General features: G+C 41.4%; 1 protein-coding gene across 4 annotated transcripts; it reads right to left on the bottom strand.

The window, feature by feature from the left end:
* Positions 1 to 996: 996 nt before the first annotated feature.
* Positions 997 to 9,526, bottom strand: lg22h6orf136 (linkage group 22 C6orf136 homolog). 4 transcript variants are annotated; one of them, XM_005465589.4, is made up of 7 exons: positions 9,257 to 9,472; positions 7,598 to 7,815; positions 6,233 to 6,877; positions 2,472 to 2,560; positions 2,164 to 2,364; positions 1,712 to 1,781; positions 997 to 1,294 (listed from the first exon to the last, which is right to left on the bottom strand). In XM_005465589.4, the coding sequence occupies exons 2-7, from the start codon at positions 7,694 to 7,696 to the stop codon at positions 1,151 to 1,153; spliced, it is 1,248 nt and encodes a 415-aa protein (XP_005465646.1). In that variant the 5' UTR covers positions 7,697 to 7,815; positions 9,257 to 9,472; the 3' UTR covers positions 997 to 1,150. The 4 variants fall into 4 exon arrangements, with proteins under 4 accessions (XP_005465646.1, XP_003459859.1, XP_005465647.1 ...); XM_003459811.4 differs by having other exon boundaries at positions 1,141 to 1,294; positions 9,380 to 9,526; XM_005465590.4 differs by having other exon boundaries at positions 1,141 to 1,294; positions 7,598 to 7,818; positions 9,380 to 9,512.
* Between the last annotated feature and the right edge of the window lie 3,380 nt (positions 9,527 to 12,906).

A 12,906-nucleotide genomic window follows, 5' to 3' on the forward strand; every position in this document is an offset into this window, starting at 1 on the left:
GATCATTGAGTTCTCTGTATTATTGTAGGATTTTACCTTACAAAATTACTTTAGTTGTTGTTGTGATTTGAAGCTGTGAAAAATACTACTGAATTGAACTTAGTATGGCACTCACAACACAACCCAGATGGCAAACAATAATTGAAAGTGTGTTAAATTTAAAATCAGACATTGATTCTTGATCATTTTTGCACCCTTGGTTAATATTATCATTCATACATAGTGCTGACTAGGTGCATAGTCACCAAAGGATGTGGTGCAGCTAATCTCAGCTCTATCAGTAACAGCATCTCTAGTTCCTTTTTGCAATTTTTTTTTTATTCACCATTAATTGAGTTGAAGCAATCCTGTTTAACAGTAAGAAGCCCAAATCTGATGCTCACTGTATTAAGCTCAAATTCTTCTCCTTCATCTGCTTTCTAGCTCCCATTCCTAACATGTGAAATAACAGTATATTGTGTATTTGTATCATTTTATTCCTACATCTCCTAGAGTTGTTCCATAGAGGCAAGCAGACACAATCCACCGTTAATGACCGAAAACCTTTCTAGACAAATGATGGCATATTAGCTAAGTCAAACTTGTGCTTATCTAAAAAGGCAGCTCTCTTAACTGGTTAAGATTGTTGTGCCACTCATTCAACAAGCCGGTTACCACAACTGAACAGGCAGCTAGTTGGATTAATGACCCAAAAAGCAGATTTCAATACATATGTATATAGTATAAAAATCTCGAAGGGTACATTTGCACAAAAGTGCACCATATGAAAGGTTTGGTGCAGCAGCCGCCAGTAGTATTAAACTAGTATTAAACTAAACTCTGTTACTCCAGGGTGCCAAGATATGTATTCTTATTCCTGCTGTTATGCTGTCAAGAAACATCAGCACTGTTGACCACTTCAATATTCAGAGTAAAAAGGAAAAAGCTGATTGACTTTTTTGGTAGTGTAAATATCTACAATTCCCTGATCTAGCATTAGAAAAGGAGAAGCAGAAAAAAGACTCGATGTTGTTTTAATTCAGGGACAACAAAATTTTTGAACAGCAAGCATAACTTTCAATTTTCATGTGTTCCTATGTGAAGACGACTTTAGCTTTTCAGGGTCACATGGCTATAGAGACACTGGTTTTCCACTAATGCTTGTTCTGGGTCAGTTTCTGCTTTGTCGCAGTGATGACAGAAGCAGGGGTAACAAATTGAGAGCAGGTCGATGTTCCTGCACTCCCAGTGCCACCAGAACCCCTGTCAAGAGGGAAGTTACTCTGGGCAGGACAGGGGGCTGAGCTGGCATCACCTGCAGGACAAAGAGAACAATAAATATAAAATATATCCACACCATACATCATAGCAGGTCTCACTATCATCATGTTAATCTAACCTTTCACTGCTTTCTATCCAACATTCACATGCTGATGAATGTCTTTACCTGACCCGCGTGTCTATGTTCTGTATCTATGCCAATACTGACAGTAATGAGAGGCCTGGCTTTAATGCTCCACCTTTGTGTATTTTAAAGCACACTAAGGTTAAAGGAGGTTAAAGGAAGTACATGTTGCCTGGTCAGAAAGTTTATCAGCAGTGGTGCTGGGAAAACCTGCATCCAAAAACAAATCTTTTTCACTCTCAGATAATCGTTGGGAGTAGTTAATCTATAGCACCAAAGGCTTTTTGCTGTGGGTGCTTTGTGGCAAAAAGCTGTTAGCTTCCTTACCTTCTCAACTTTGTGACAGTGAATAAATCCGTCATGTCCAATGTAGAACGTAGAGAATGCATCATAGGACCTGTGTGTAAGAGACGACATGTGGATTAAGGTTGGACAAAATATGCACCCATTTTTATGTAAACGTGTGAACGGAAGAATCAATTATTCATGATTCCTAGTCTTAATGTTTTTAATGTTAAAAACATGATAGTGATTATAGTGAACATTGTAACCTGCCTGAAAATCTGTTTCCTCTTTCCAAAAACACTCCATTCAAAAACAAGGAAACGTTAATTATATACGTAACACAAAAAGGCGAGTATATCAGAACGGTAATCTATTTTATGGAAAGAATACTTCGTTACATTTTTGGGAGCTTTAAAATAACACACTGAGACAGAAATCCCTTTATCCACTTAACCTTGTAACTCCCGTGCACCCAGTTCTGGATGTGCTGTTACCTGTACAGGTGCGATTTGTCTTTGCGATAGAAGCGCAGCAGCAGAGAGTGGAAAGGAAGACCTCTGATCCTCCAGCGAGCCTTAATGGTCCCGTCCTCCATGTGTTTGGTAAGCTTCAGTACATCCAGTCGAGCTTCAGCGTAGTAGCACAGACACAGTAGGCGCCACAGGGAGAGCGTGAGCCGGTACATCACACGGCCCCTACACAACACACACACAATCAGAGACACTTATCAAGAGTTTGGTCAAAGGATAAGAGCATCTCTCATAACATATCACCATCAGCCCACACTAAAGAGCACATTCACCTGGTCTTGATATTTATGAGGCCGTTGAGGAATTCCACATCATTTGAGTACATGGAGTAGTCATGGTTTGTCATAAAGAATCTTGGAAGCTGCAAAACAAACAGATGAAGATCAATTTCTAAGTTTATGTGCTGATGTTAAAGACAAACACTACAACAAGATATTCTCCAATTCTATTAGTTTATGTCTAAAATGTGTCTAAAAACAGATTTGTGGTTTTACAATAAGCAGGCTCCAGTTTGTGAGGAAATTGGAGAAGCTGAAGCATATAGAGTTGTTTCAATGGTCACAGCAGCGGCAAGTAAAGTTGACACCCCCCCCCCCCCCAAAAAAAGTTTTTTCATATCCGTGTCCCCGGTACTCCATCTTGTATCAGAAAATGAAATGTACATTCTTGTGTTTGTTTTTCGTTATTCATTTGCCCCTTTGTGCTATGGAAACAATGTGGATACACAAATGTGTGTTCAAATGATCTTGGTGGTGTTAAATTGCAAAGCCAAGTTTACATAAAAAGGCCCGTTTGTGGCAGCACGCCAAAGCTTGATTATTCACCATGTGATCCGAAATTGTAAATCTCAGGTAAACATTATCCAATCTGAATGTGAAACATCACATGCTTTAGTCTAAGGAGCTTGGAAAGAAAAGCGTCTGGACTTCTTTGAGTTGCTTGAAGACGTTTCACCTCTCATCCAAGAAGCTTCTTCAGTTCTAAGGGTTATAAGATGTAAATGGCTTCTTTCACTCCTCTTTCAAACCATGGAAGGAGGAGTGGAAGAAGCCATTTACGTCCACTGTGAGCGACCATCTTTGAACAGAGGTGGTGGTTTACGACACCAACTGTCTGCCATCTATAATCCAGTTTTAAGATCCCTTCCCAGACGCCTTAACGCCCACTCACATCTTGGGCCATCTGACCTCAGGAAATCACATGATAGGGTGGGGCCAGGTTTCACAATGAGCTCACCCAAAACCCTGGCTGATTAGGACCCCCACCCGCTTTCACACCTTGGCTGGTGTGATTAGGTAGAGGATCATCAGGGGGTCCTTTGTCCCTCTTTGGGGGGGAAACTCCCACTGGGTTTAAATCTGGGACTCCCCACCAATTGACCCTTAGAACTGAAGAAGCTTCTCGGATGAGAGGTGAAATGTCTTCAAGCAACTCAAAGAAGTCCAGACGCTTTTCTTTCCAAGCTCCTTAGACTACGATGACCTGGATGACTGAGAACCTTCACAGACATATCACATGCTTTAATGACAGTCTGACTCTTATCAATGTGCTAATATGCTCATACTTATGGCACCACCATTAAAGACAGGAAATGTCCAGCAGGTGATCATCATCCCATCACACATTATTACAGCTATACTCAAAATACGGTATATGGTATTTTTCCCAAGCAGTGACCTACTTGGTTTTCTGTATGACTGAGAAAATGCAGCAGATGAGTGCGTCCATATAATGTAGGATAATGGAAAAATGATGTGGATAACTGCTACATTGCAGTGTTTTTAAAATAGAATTTCTTGGTTTGCAGTATTATCACTGTTGAGGTGTAGCAGGATACTAGTGATTAAAAGTAAGACTTTATTATTAACAAACAATAGTTACACGTCTAAATACTGCATGAGATGCATTTATAAGGAAGAAAAATTTATTTTTTGTTGATTTGATGACATTTCTGACCTGTGAACAAAAGTACAAACGAGTATTTTAGTTGTCATTAATTAATTTTACACTATAGTTACACTGCCCTGAGATACAACTCCCCACAATTCCCTGTCGCTGCTTGCATTTGGACCACACAATCCACACGGGCAAAGAGACAACAGGTTGTTCCTCTTCTAAGTCACACAAGCAAACAATTTTGTTCCTATTTAATAAAGTGTGCCCCACTGTCACATCCAGACCTATGGTGGAATGTGTTAAAGAATAAATTATTACATGCACACATAGGTAAACTGCTGAGTGCCACTGCTGTCTTGAGTGAAGGCTACTACCCCCTCAGGAAGCATGGCGCAAATGTTGCTGTAAAGTCTTGATGCATGCCCAATCATCAGTTGATCCTGTTCATCTGGACTTTTTCAGCAGGAGTCGGGATGAGTGACGAAACATTTCTCCCACTGAATACAGTTGAACAGAATCTACTGTTTGGGATGCTGTAGAGTGTTTAGCACCCTGCACATATAGTCTGTTAACCAGCTGCCACAACTGCACCCTGCCACTAGATGGGCCCACAACACAAGTTTTGGGGCCTGACAGGATGCCTTAAACCCAGGAGACTGACACTTTTCTCTCCCTAAAGATAGAGATGGCCAGCATTCACAACTTCAGCCTAGTTGCTGAAAACAATATGACAGGGCTCCTGGCTTCAGTTTACTGTCACTCCTCTTAATTCCCTGCAAAAATGTTCTCTCTGGAGAGATGTAGACTCAATTTGCATTCTTCAGGAGAAACTTCACTTGTTGTCAGAAAAAAAAAATATATGTAGTGCTCTCTGAACAGAGTAAAGCAGCTATTGCTGCAGATATTTTTTGGTTACCAGTTTGGGGGATCAGGGAGCTACTGGTTACATCAATTGGCCTGAAGGATGTATATTTTTCTCTATCCCACTCCCAGGAGATAAGTGAGGTTTGTTTTTCAGTACATCTGTGCAGAGTGTTACCGTCCCTCCTGTCTGAGGCTCGGAGTGTTTGTAGGCTGTACTGAACTTGCTGCAACAGTAGGACAGTCATCTTGCTACATATTTAGATGGCTGGCTACCTTTTGCATGGTCACGCAGGAAGATATGACACAATTATATCTGTTGGCATGAAGCATCAACTAACTTGGGCTTTATAACAAACACCGAAAACAGTGTTTTGTCTCCAGTGCAACATATAACTATAACGCTGTTCAAAATTCTAGGGCGTCCTCCACTAGCTGCTTTTATGACTGTAAATGGAAGTGGTTGAGAATTGGTTTAGCAATAAGGGATACATTCTGTGTTGGTGTGATTTTATTATTCTTACAGGATCTGACTGACAAGTTAAAGTGTATTTTAACTGTGGAAAAGGCTAATCCTGCATGTAAGGGTCTGGGGACAAAACAGTACCCCTTGGTGTACCATTTTATGAAAGGCTCCTCCCCGTCTCCAAGGAGACCGGACACCCCCTAGAGATTTAACAGTGGTTTTGGATGTGCTGTGTGGTGTTGGATGTAGGAGGGAGCAGCATCCTGGGGTTATCAGTCCAGGACATTTGTGCAGCAGTAGGAAGCTGGTCCACACCCCTCACTTTTGTTCAGTTCGACAGGGAGAATGAGATAAATGCTTCTGAGGATTACACCAGGAAGTGAATCACATAGTGGCCATTTCACTCAAGCTACTGGGGTTATGCAAGTAACCTAAAGTTACTGACGATAATCAATTAATTCAAAAAATTAATTAATTCAAAAACTGTACATTTTATCACAATGAGAATGTAAAATAATCTGTATTTCAGTGTACAAATTAGATTCATTTATATACCTCAAGCCTCAAGTGTTCCGTCTAAGTTATATATGACTGTGTATTAAACAGTCAGTAGAGATGGTAGTACTAAATACTTTGAATGGTCAATAAGAGTATGAGACTTTTTAAATGTGGGGCTATTTATATTTCAGGAAGTGAAAACATTTAAGGTTCTTTGTCTAGCCTACATCTGCCTGATTGCCAGGCAAACATTTAGTCAGATACAGCTAACAACATAACCAATGACAGCTATCATACTTTAATGGTTCTTACCTCTATCCTCAGCCTTTCATACATCATGGCCAGTTTTTCCTCTCCTTCCCTGTCACTCTCAATATGCTCCCCCTCTGCTCTGCCTGTATGGCTACACAGAGATATAGAGGGCAGCTCCACCGTCTTCTTGTCAAGTCCGCTGTCCTGGCTGTATTTTAGCACATTGTTAGGCACCAAGTGTGTGCCAGGGCAATGAAAACAGTAAAACTTGGAGCCAGACATGAATGGTGCAGGACATCCCTCAGTTTCAAACAGGCTTCTGAAGCAGCCGTGTTCTCTCTTTACAGCATCAGTGTTGTTACTTTTGAAGGTCTCTACGTTAATGTCATCCTCTCTGCTACCATCCACTGTGGTCAGTGGAAACAAGAACTCTGAAGACGTGAGGGGCCTTCCCATTTTATTGTGACCAAACAGAGGGATCTCCAGAAGGGTGTGGAGGCCATGTGACTCGCCCTGTCGCACCAGCACACAAACACTGAGAGAGTCCTCCCAGTCCTCCTCGCCGTAGCCCAGTGTTTGAGGCTGGCTTGCATGATGTATTGGATTAGACAGCACCGGCTGCCTAAAGTTCTGATATCTCAGGCTGTTGGGTGGGGCAAGGGCCCATGCTACACTGCTCAGGGGGCGGGTCTGGCAATCCACCACCTAAAGAAGCAACAAAGACTTAGTGTTATTATTGTAAGCATATAGAACGTGATATTTCATGTTAAGAGCAGTCTGAGATTTTGAGTTAGATTAGATTGTAAACAGTTTAATCTCAGTATATCCTTGTTTTTTCCATTTTTATTCACACACATTTATTCTGGATTGAGAGCAATTTGGGATTAGTATCTTGCACAGGGACATTTGACATGCAGACTGGACCAGCAGGAATTGAACCACCAACCTTCCAATTAGTAGATGACCTGCTCTAGCTCGTGAGCTATAGCCACCCTAAACATGGTACTAAACAAGCTCTAAAACTTTAAACATGTTTTATACATAAATCCAATATAGGACAGCTTTTAGAGTAGGCTCTGTGGTGTAAATTAGCATTATATGTATGAAGCTATGCTTTATACATATAATGAATTGAGATCTGTAATTGATTTATTGAAATGTGTGTCACATGAGCACAGAGCCAACTGAATATTTATTTCACTCTGTGACCTTAAGTTATTTTTTTAATAATGTTTTACAGGGAACCTATTTGTACTTGTGGACCTTACATGAAATTTTCACACATGCTATTCTAGGTATGTTCAACTTGTTTTGTAGTACAGGCCCAAGTAAAACAAACTATTAACAGCCTAAAATAAAGCTCACGAATACATCTGTACTGGAGTATTTGTCAACTGATGCATAACAAGAAATCCAGTAAATTACCTGTCTGAAACTCCAGCTCCATTTTTGGATGGGCTGCCTTCTCCCTTGGCTGCGGATACAACCCACCCAGAAGGCCACGCCTCCTCTGCTCACAGACATTCACCACAGGGTCAGGGCAACCCTGGTCACCAGATGACCATCACCCACCGCACACACAACAGCACAAAGACTTTATGACTGGAAGATTCCCAACTACTCCAGGAGGCCCTCTACCTCACCTACTTGAGACCACAGAAGAGAGAATAGATCAAGTTAGCTGTTCACACAGCTACATGACATTATAATAAAATAAATATTCACCTGCTGACAAAATTATTAGTTGATTTTCAAGCAAAAATGCAAAGGCAGTTTTCTATGTTTTCACTGTAATTTGTACCGAACTGTCTCTCAGAAACACTTGGAAAAAGGTTTCTTCATATTTGGCTCCAAAAACAACAACAACAGCTGTACTGCACCTTCTTTTCTAAACCACGTGCTTGACTAACAGCTAATATTCTGTTGAATGATCTTTTGTCCACCTAGCAGATGCAAGTCCTACAACTTATAGCTCTGTTTTTGGCACCACTAACTCCTGAATGCTCAGCTAGGTTCTGCAGCTTCTCTGACAGTTAGCACTGCACCATACACTAGTTATTCAAATAAGCTGCATCAGTACAGCAGGGAGTGCAGAGGACACTGGCAGAGGACTCGTCTCAGCTTTTGCTGCAGCACCTCATGTGGCTTTTGCAAATCAAATACATACATTTTTTCTGTTATCAAGCAATCACTGGGACTAAAGCTGTAACGTTTTACTAGTCAAATGATTAATCTTTAAAAGAAATAATCTTTTGTTAAATCAATAATTTTATGTTAGCTGGTTCCGACATCTGCAGATATTAGGCAGATATTATGCGATAATAAATCTTGTGGTATGGGTGCAGCAAGATCACACAAATTCTACAGTTCAGGCATTCAACTGAAGGTTCTCCCAGACTGCCAGGAGCACGGGACCTGAAGCACACCTCACGTTTATAATCAGAAACTCCTTGGTGACAGATGACATCCAATTAAACACGTGAACACTTTCAATACAGGCCTCTTCCTTACAACTTAAAATGCACTGCAGCCAAAATGAACAGAGCAGTTTCAACAGTTTCTTTAAGTTCAGTGTCTGTATATCTTCCAGCTGACAGCAGCTTTTGAGTGGAGACTTCTTAGATCATAACTCGTAAAAGGAAATTATTGGGTTATAACATTTAGCAGAAAAGGTTTAAAAACAGCATTACTACAACTCCTCCTTATAACATTGCTCAAAATTTCAGGACTATTTTGTTTTAGACTGTGACACAATCCAATTACTGCAGTACAAATTGTTCTTTTAAATAACTTAAATAACTAAAATGAATGTGTAATAAAATCTCCTGATTGTTTTGTTTTGACATATTCTCTGGAGGTTAAATGGGGCACAGCTGCGTTTTAAGTTGTCAGACATTCCTGTATGGTCACATCTGGATTTTCTCCCAAACAATAACATATATCCCTGCAATGCGAATATTAACTCGGAGACTTCAGCTAGTGCTGGTTATATACAGTGACAGTCAAATAATAGCAGTTAGCTTTCAAGGCTAACTAGTCAACAGCTAGCAATGAGCTAGCCACCGGTTTGGAAAAGATCCTCACAATGTATTCTGTTCCAGACGAAGCCCCTAGTCCGTCCAAATGTTGTAAGTCTCCGGTTAGATTCTGTACAACAGTCGCCGCAGAATCAGTTAGCAAACTAGTAACATTCCGCTGATAACTTACACAAATGTCATTCCAACCCTCTAAGTGTCCTTGCCCGGCCAAACACACCTCACGCAGCCAGTCGTGATGCTGCTTTCAAGTCTATTGGAAAAACGGCCACTGGCTCTAAGCGCCACAAACGATCAAACAATGTAGCATAAAAAATGTCAAGTGTAACGTCTACATTTTCAGTCGCGTTAACTAAAGAAAATTCCTCTTGTTTGTGGTTTGTTTTTCTCTCTGACTTATAAAAAAAGTGTTTTAAACACACTAGCTTCCACATCATGTGACGTTTTCGTTCCTGAATCTAAAAAAATGTATAGCCCGATGGCTTTCTACCAGTATATTTATAACTGTAAAACATATAACTGTAGTTATATTTCATTTTTTATTGCTAAAATCTCATTATCATTATATGTGACACAGTGGATTATATAATAGTTTTGTTACACACGGAATATAAAAAGCATTCCTTCCACCATCTAAGTGGAAGCTCACATTCAAAAGACATTTATGAAATAAGAACATTGTGTTTTTAACTAAACATTTCTTAATAAATGGCAGCAATACATTCTTGCAGAAGGCTTTGCTCAATTTTTCCCGTCAAGACTCCAGTCCAGTAGGTGGAGGTAATGTTCATTTAAGCTGGTTTACTGCTCTCCAATAAACCTAGAAGAAGTTTTTTTTTTCTTTCAAAAAAAAAAGAAAAAAAAAAGGAAGAACAATAACGCCTGGTGAGCTGGACCCACTTCAGTTTGCCTACCAACCTGGCATTGGAGCGGATGATGCCGTCATTCACCTCCTACATCGTTCCCTCTCTCACCTGGAGACTGCTGGGAGCACTGTGAGAATCATGTTCTTTGATTTCTCCAGTGCCTTCAACACCACTCTGCCCACGGTCCTGAAGGACAAGCTGGAAAACACAGGAGTGGACCACCACCTCACTACCTGGATTTTGCAGTACCTCACTGACTGACCACACTATGTGAGAACTCAGGGCTGTGTGTCGGACAGGGTCGTCTGCAGTATGGGGGCACCACAGGGAACGGTTCTGGCTCACCATCTACACTGCAGACTTCTCCCACAACTCCACCCAGTGCTTCCTGCAGAAGTTCTCTGATGACTCTGCAATAGTCGGCCTCATCACTGATGGGGACGACAGGGAGTACAGAGAACTGACCCATGACTTTGTGGACTGGTGCCAGCTGAACTACCTCCAGATCAACACTAGTAAAACCAAGGAGCTGGTGGCAGACCTCCGCAGGCACAAGCATTCTCCACTGCAACCACTGAACATCCAAGGTATGGACATCGAGGCTGTGGACAGCTACAGGTACCTTGGTGTTCATCTGAACAACAAACTGGACTGGACTCATAATTCAGACACCCGCTACAGGAAAGGACAGAGCAGGCTGTACCTGCTGCGGAGACTCAGGTCGTTTGGAGTGAAGGGCCCACTCCTGAAGACCTTCTATGACTCTGTGGTGGCCTCAGCCATCTTTTACGGTGTCACTCACCACCTCCACTGGGTCCAGAGGGCATCCTAGAACAGAGCTGGCCCTTTTGATCAGCCTGTTCAGCCTGTTCAGCCTGTTCTGCTGGGGCGGCAGCATCTCTGCCGGGGACAGGAAGAGACTGAACAGGCTGATCAAAAGGGCCAGCTCTGTTCTAGGATGCCCTCTGGACCCAGTGGAGGTGGTGAGTGACAGGAGAATGGTGGCTGAGCTGTCTTCACTGTTGGACAACATCTCCCACCCCATGCAGGAGACTGTGACAGCACTGAGCAGCTCCTTCAGTGGCAGGCTGCGGGACCCACAATGTGGGACGGAGAGATTTCGCAGGTCTTTCCTCCCCACTGCTGTCAGACTCCACAACAAAGACTTTTGCAGCTGATCAAACCCACACATGTGCAATAAGACTAAGTGCAATACTCTTTTTCTGACAAAGTTGTATTTTTACTCAGTTATATATAGCATTTGTATTCTATTTTTATCCTATTGTATATATTATTTTATTTTATTTTATTCTACTGTATATAGTATTTTATTTTATTCTATTCTATTCTGTTCAGTTGTGTACAGTATCTTATTCTTATTGTATTCCAGTGTTCTCTAATTATTGCTATATAACTTTGCACTGTCCACTTTCTGCTGTGACAAAACAAATTTCCCACATGTGGGACTAATAAAGGTTATGTTATCTTATCTTATCTTATCTTATCTTATTCCTTGACAGCTTTTAAAGTTACAAAAATAGGAATTATACTTACATGTCAAGCATCTTCACCATTGTGAAGAACCACAAGGAAGACCTGGAAGGTTTGCAACAGCATATTGACAAGTGTTTCAAGTATGTTGTTATGGGGAAACCAGATAACAAGATCCTATTAAACCCCGATCCTTTTGTCCCCATGATAGAACAGAGAAAACCGACTCATAGTGTGTTAAAATATTGATATTTCTTTTTCTGTCTTATCTATTAATATGCCTGTGCACTAAAACTTCCTGTTTTTCAGTCTGGCTGAGCACTTAGTTTGTGAGTCAAAGGTGGCCTTGCTCTACAAGCCTTCATTATTAAAGTACATAAAACAATATAATAGGAAAATAAGGATACTAAGGATATTGATTTGCTGACAGTTCTCCCCCTTTTTGTGTGTTGTAAGAAACACAACATAATTCCTAATTTATCACATTAAGTTTACTTCAATACAATACAATTCAATTTTGTTTATATAGCGCCAAATCACAACAAAAGTCGCCTCAAGGTGCTTCATAGATACAGAGAAAAACCCAACAATCATATGACCCCCTATGAGCAAGCACTTTGGCGACAATGGGAAGGAAAAACTCCTTTTTAACAGGAAGAAACCTCCGGCAGAACCAGGCTCAGGTAGGGGCAGCCATCTGCTGCGACCGGTTGGGGTGAGATAACAGAGACTTTTAGGAGAGAGACCTAATATTTAGGGGGCTTGTAGTCTGTAATGTGTTAGAAGCCCTGCCACAGCCGTCGTGGGTCTTTGTCGCTCCTGAAGTGGCTGTCCAGTTTTTGTGCATAAAGCCTCTTTGCTTCTTTAATCCCCTTTGACAGGTTCTTCCTTGCTAGATTGTAAGCTGCAGTATTCCCAGATTTGAAGGCTTTGTTCTGAGCCCTTAGCAAAGAGCGAACCTCCCCGGTTAGCCATGGTTTTTGGTTGGCTTGCTTCCTGATGGTTTTGACCATCATCTATACACTTATTGATGTAGTCGACGACGGTCACAGAGTATTCCTGGAGGTCAGTGATGTTGTTATATGTTGCAGCCTCTCTGAAGATTTCCCACTGGGTGGTTGCAAAACAGTCTGTCAGTGCAGAATTTGCTTGTGGTGGCCAAATTCTAACTTCTCTGACCACTGGTTTGTCCTGCTGTACTCTGGGTTTGTAAGCCATCATCCAGTCTGTCCTATGTACATCAGTTATTGTCTGGCTCGGCTCAGTCATGAAGCAGTACAGGGCCAGTCTGCAGCAGACAATCAGGTCTGCAAAGAGGGTCATTGATGCTGATCTTTTCTTC

The sequence above is a fragment of the Oreochromis niloticus genome, linkage group LG22 (assembly GCF_001858045.2).
Source record: "Oreochromis niloticus isolate F11D_XX linkage group LG22, O_niloticus_UMD_NMBU, whole genome shotgun sequence".
Classification (NCBI taxonomy): domain Eukaryota; kingdom Metazoa; phylum Chordata; class Actinopteri; order Cichliformes; family Cichlidae; genus Oreochromis; species Oreochromis niloticus.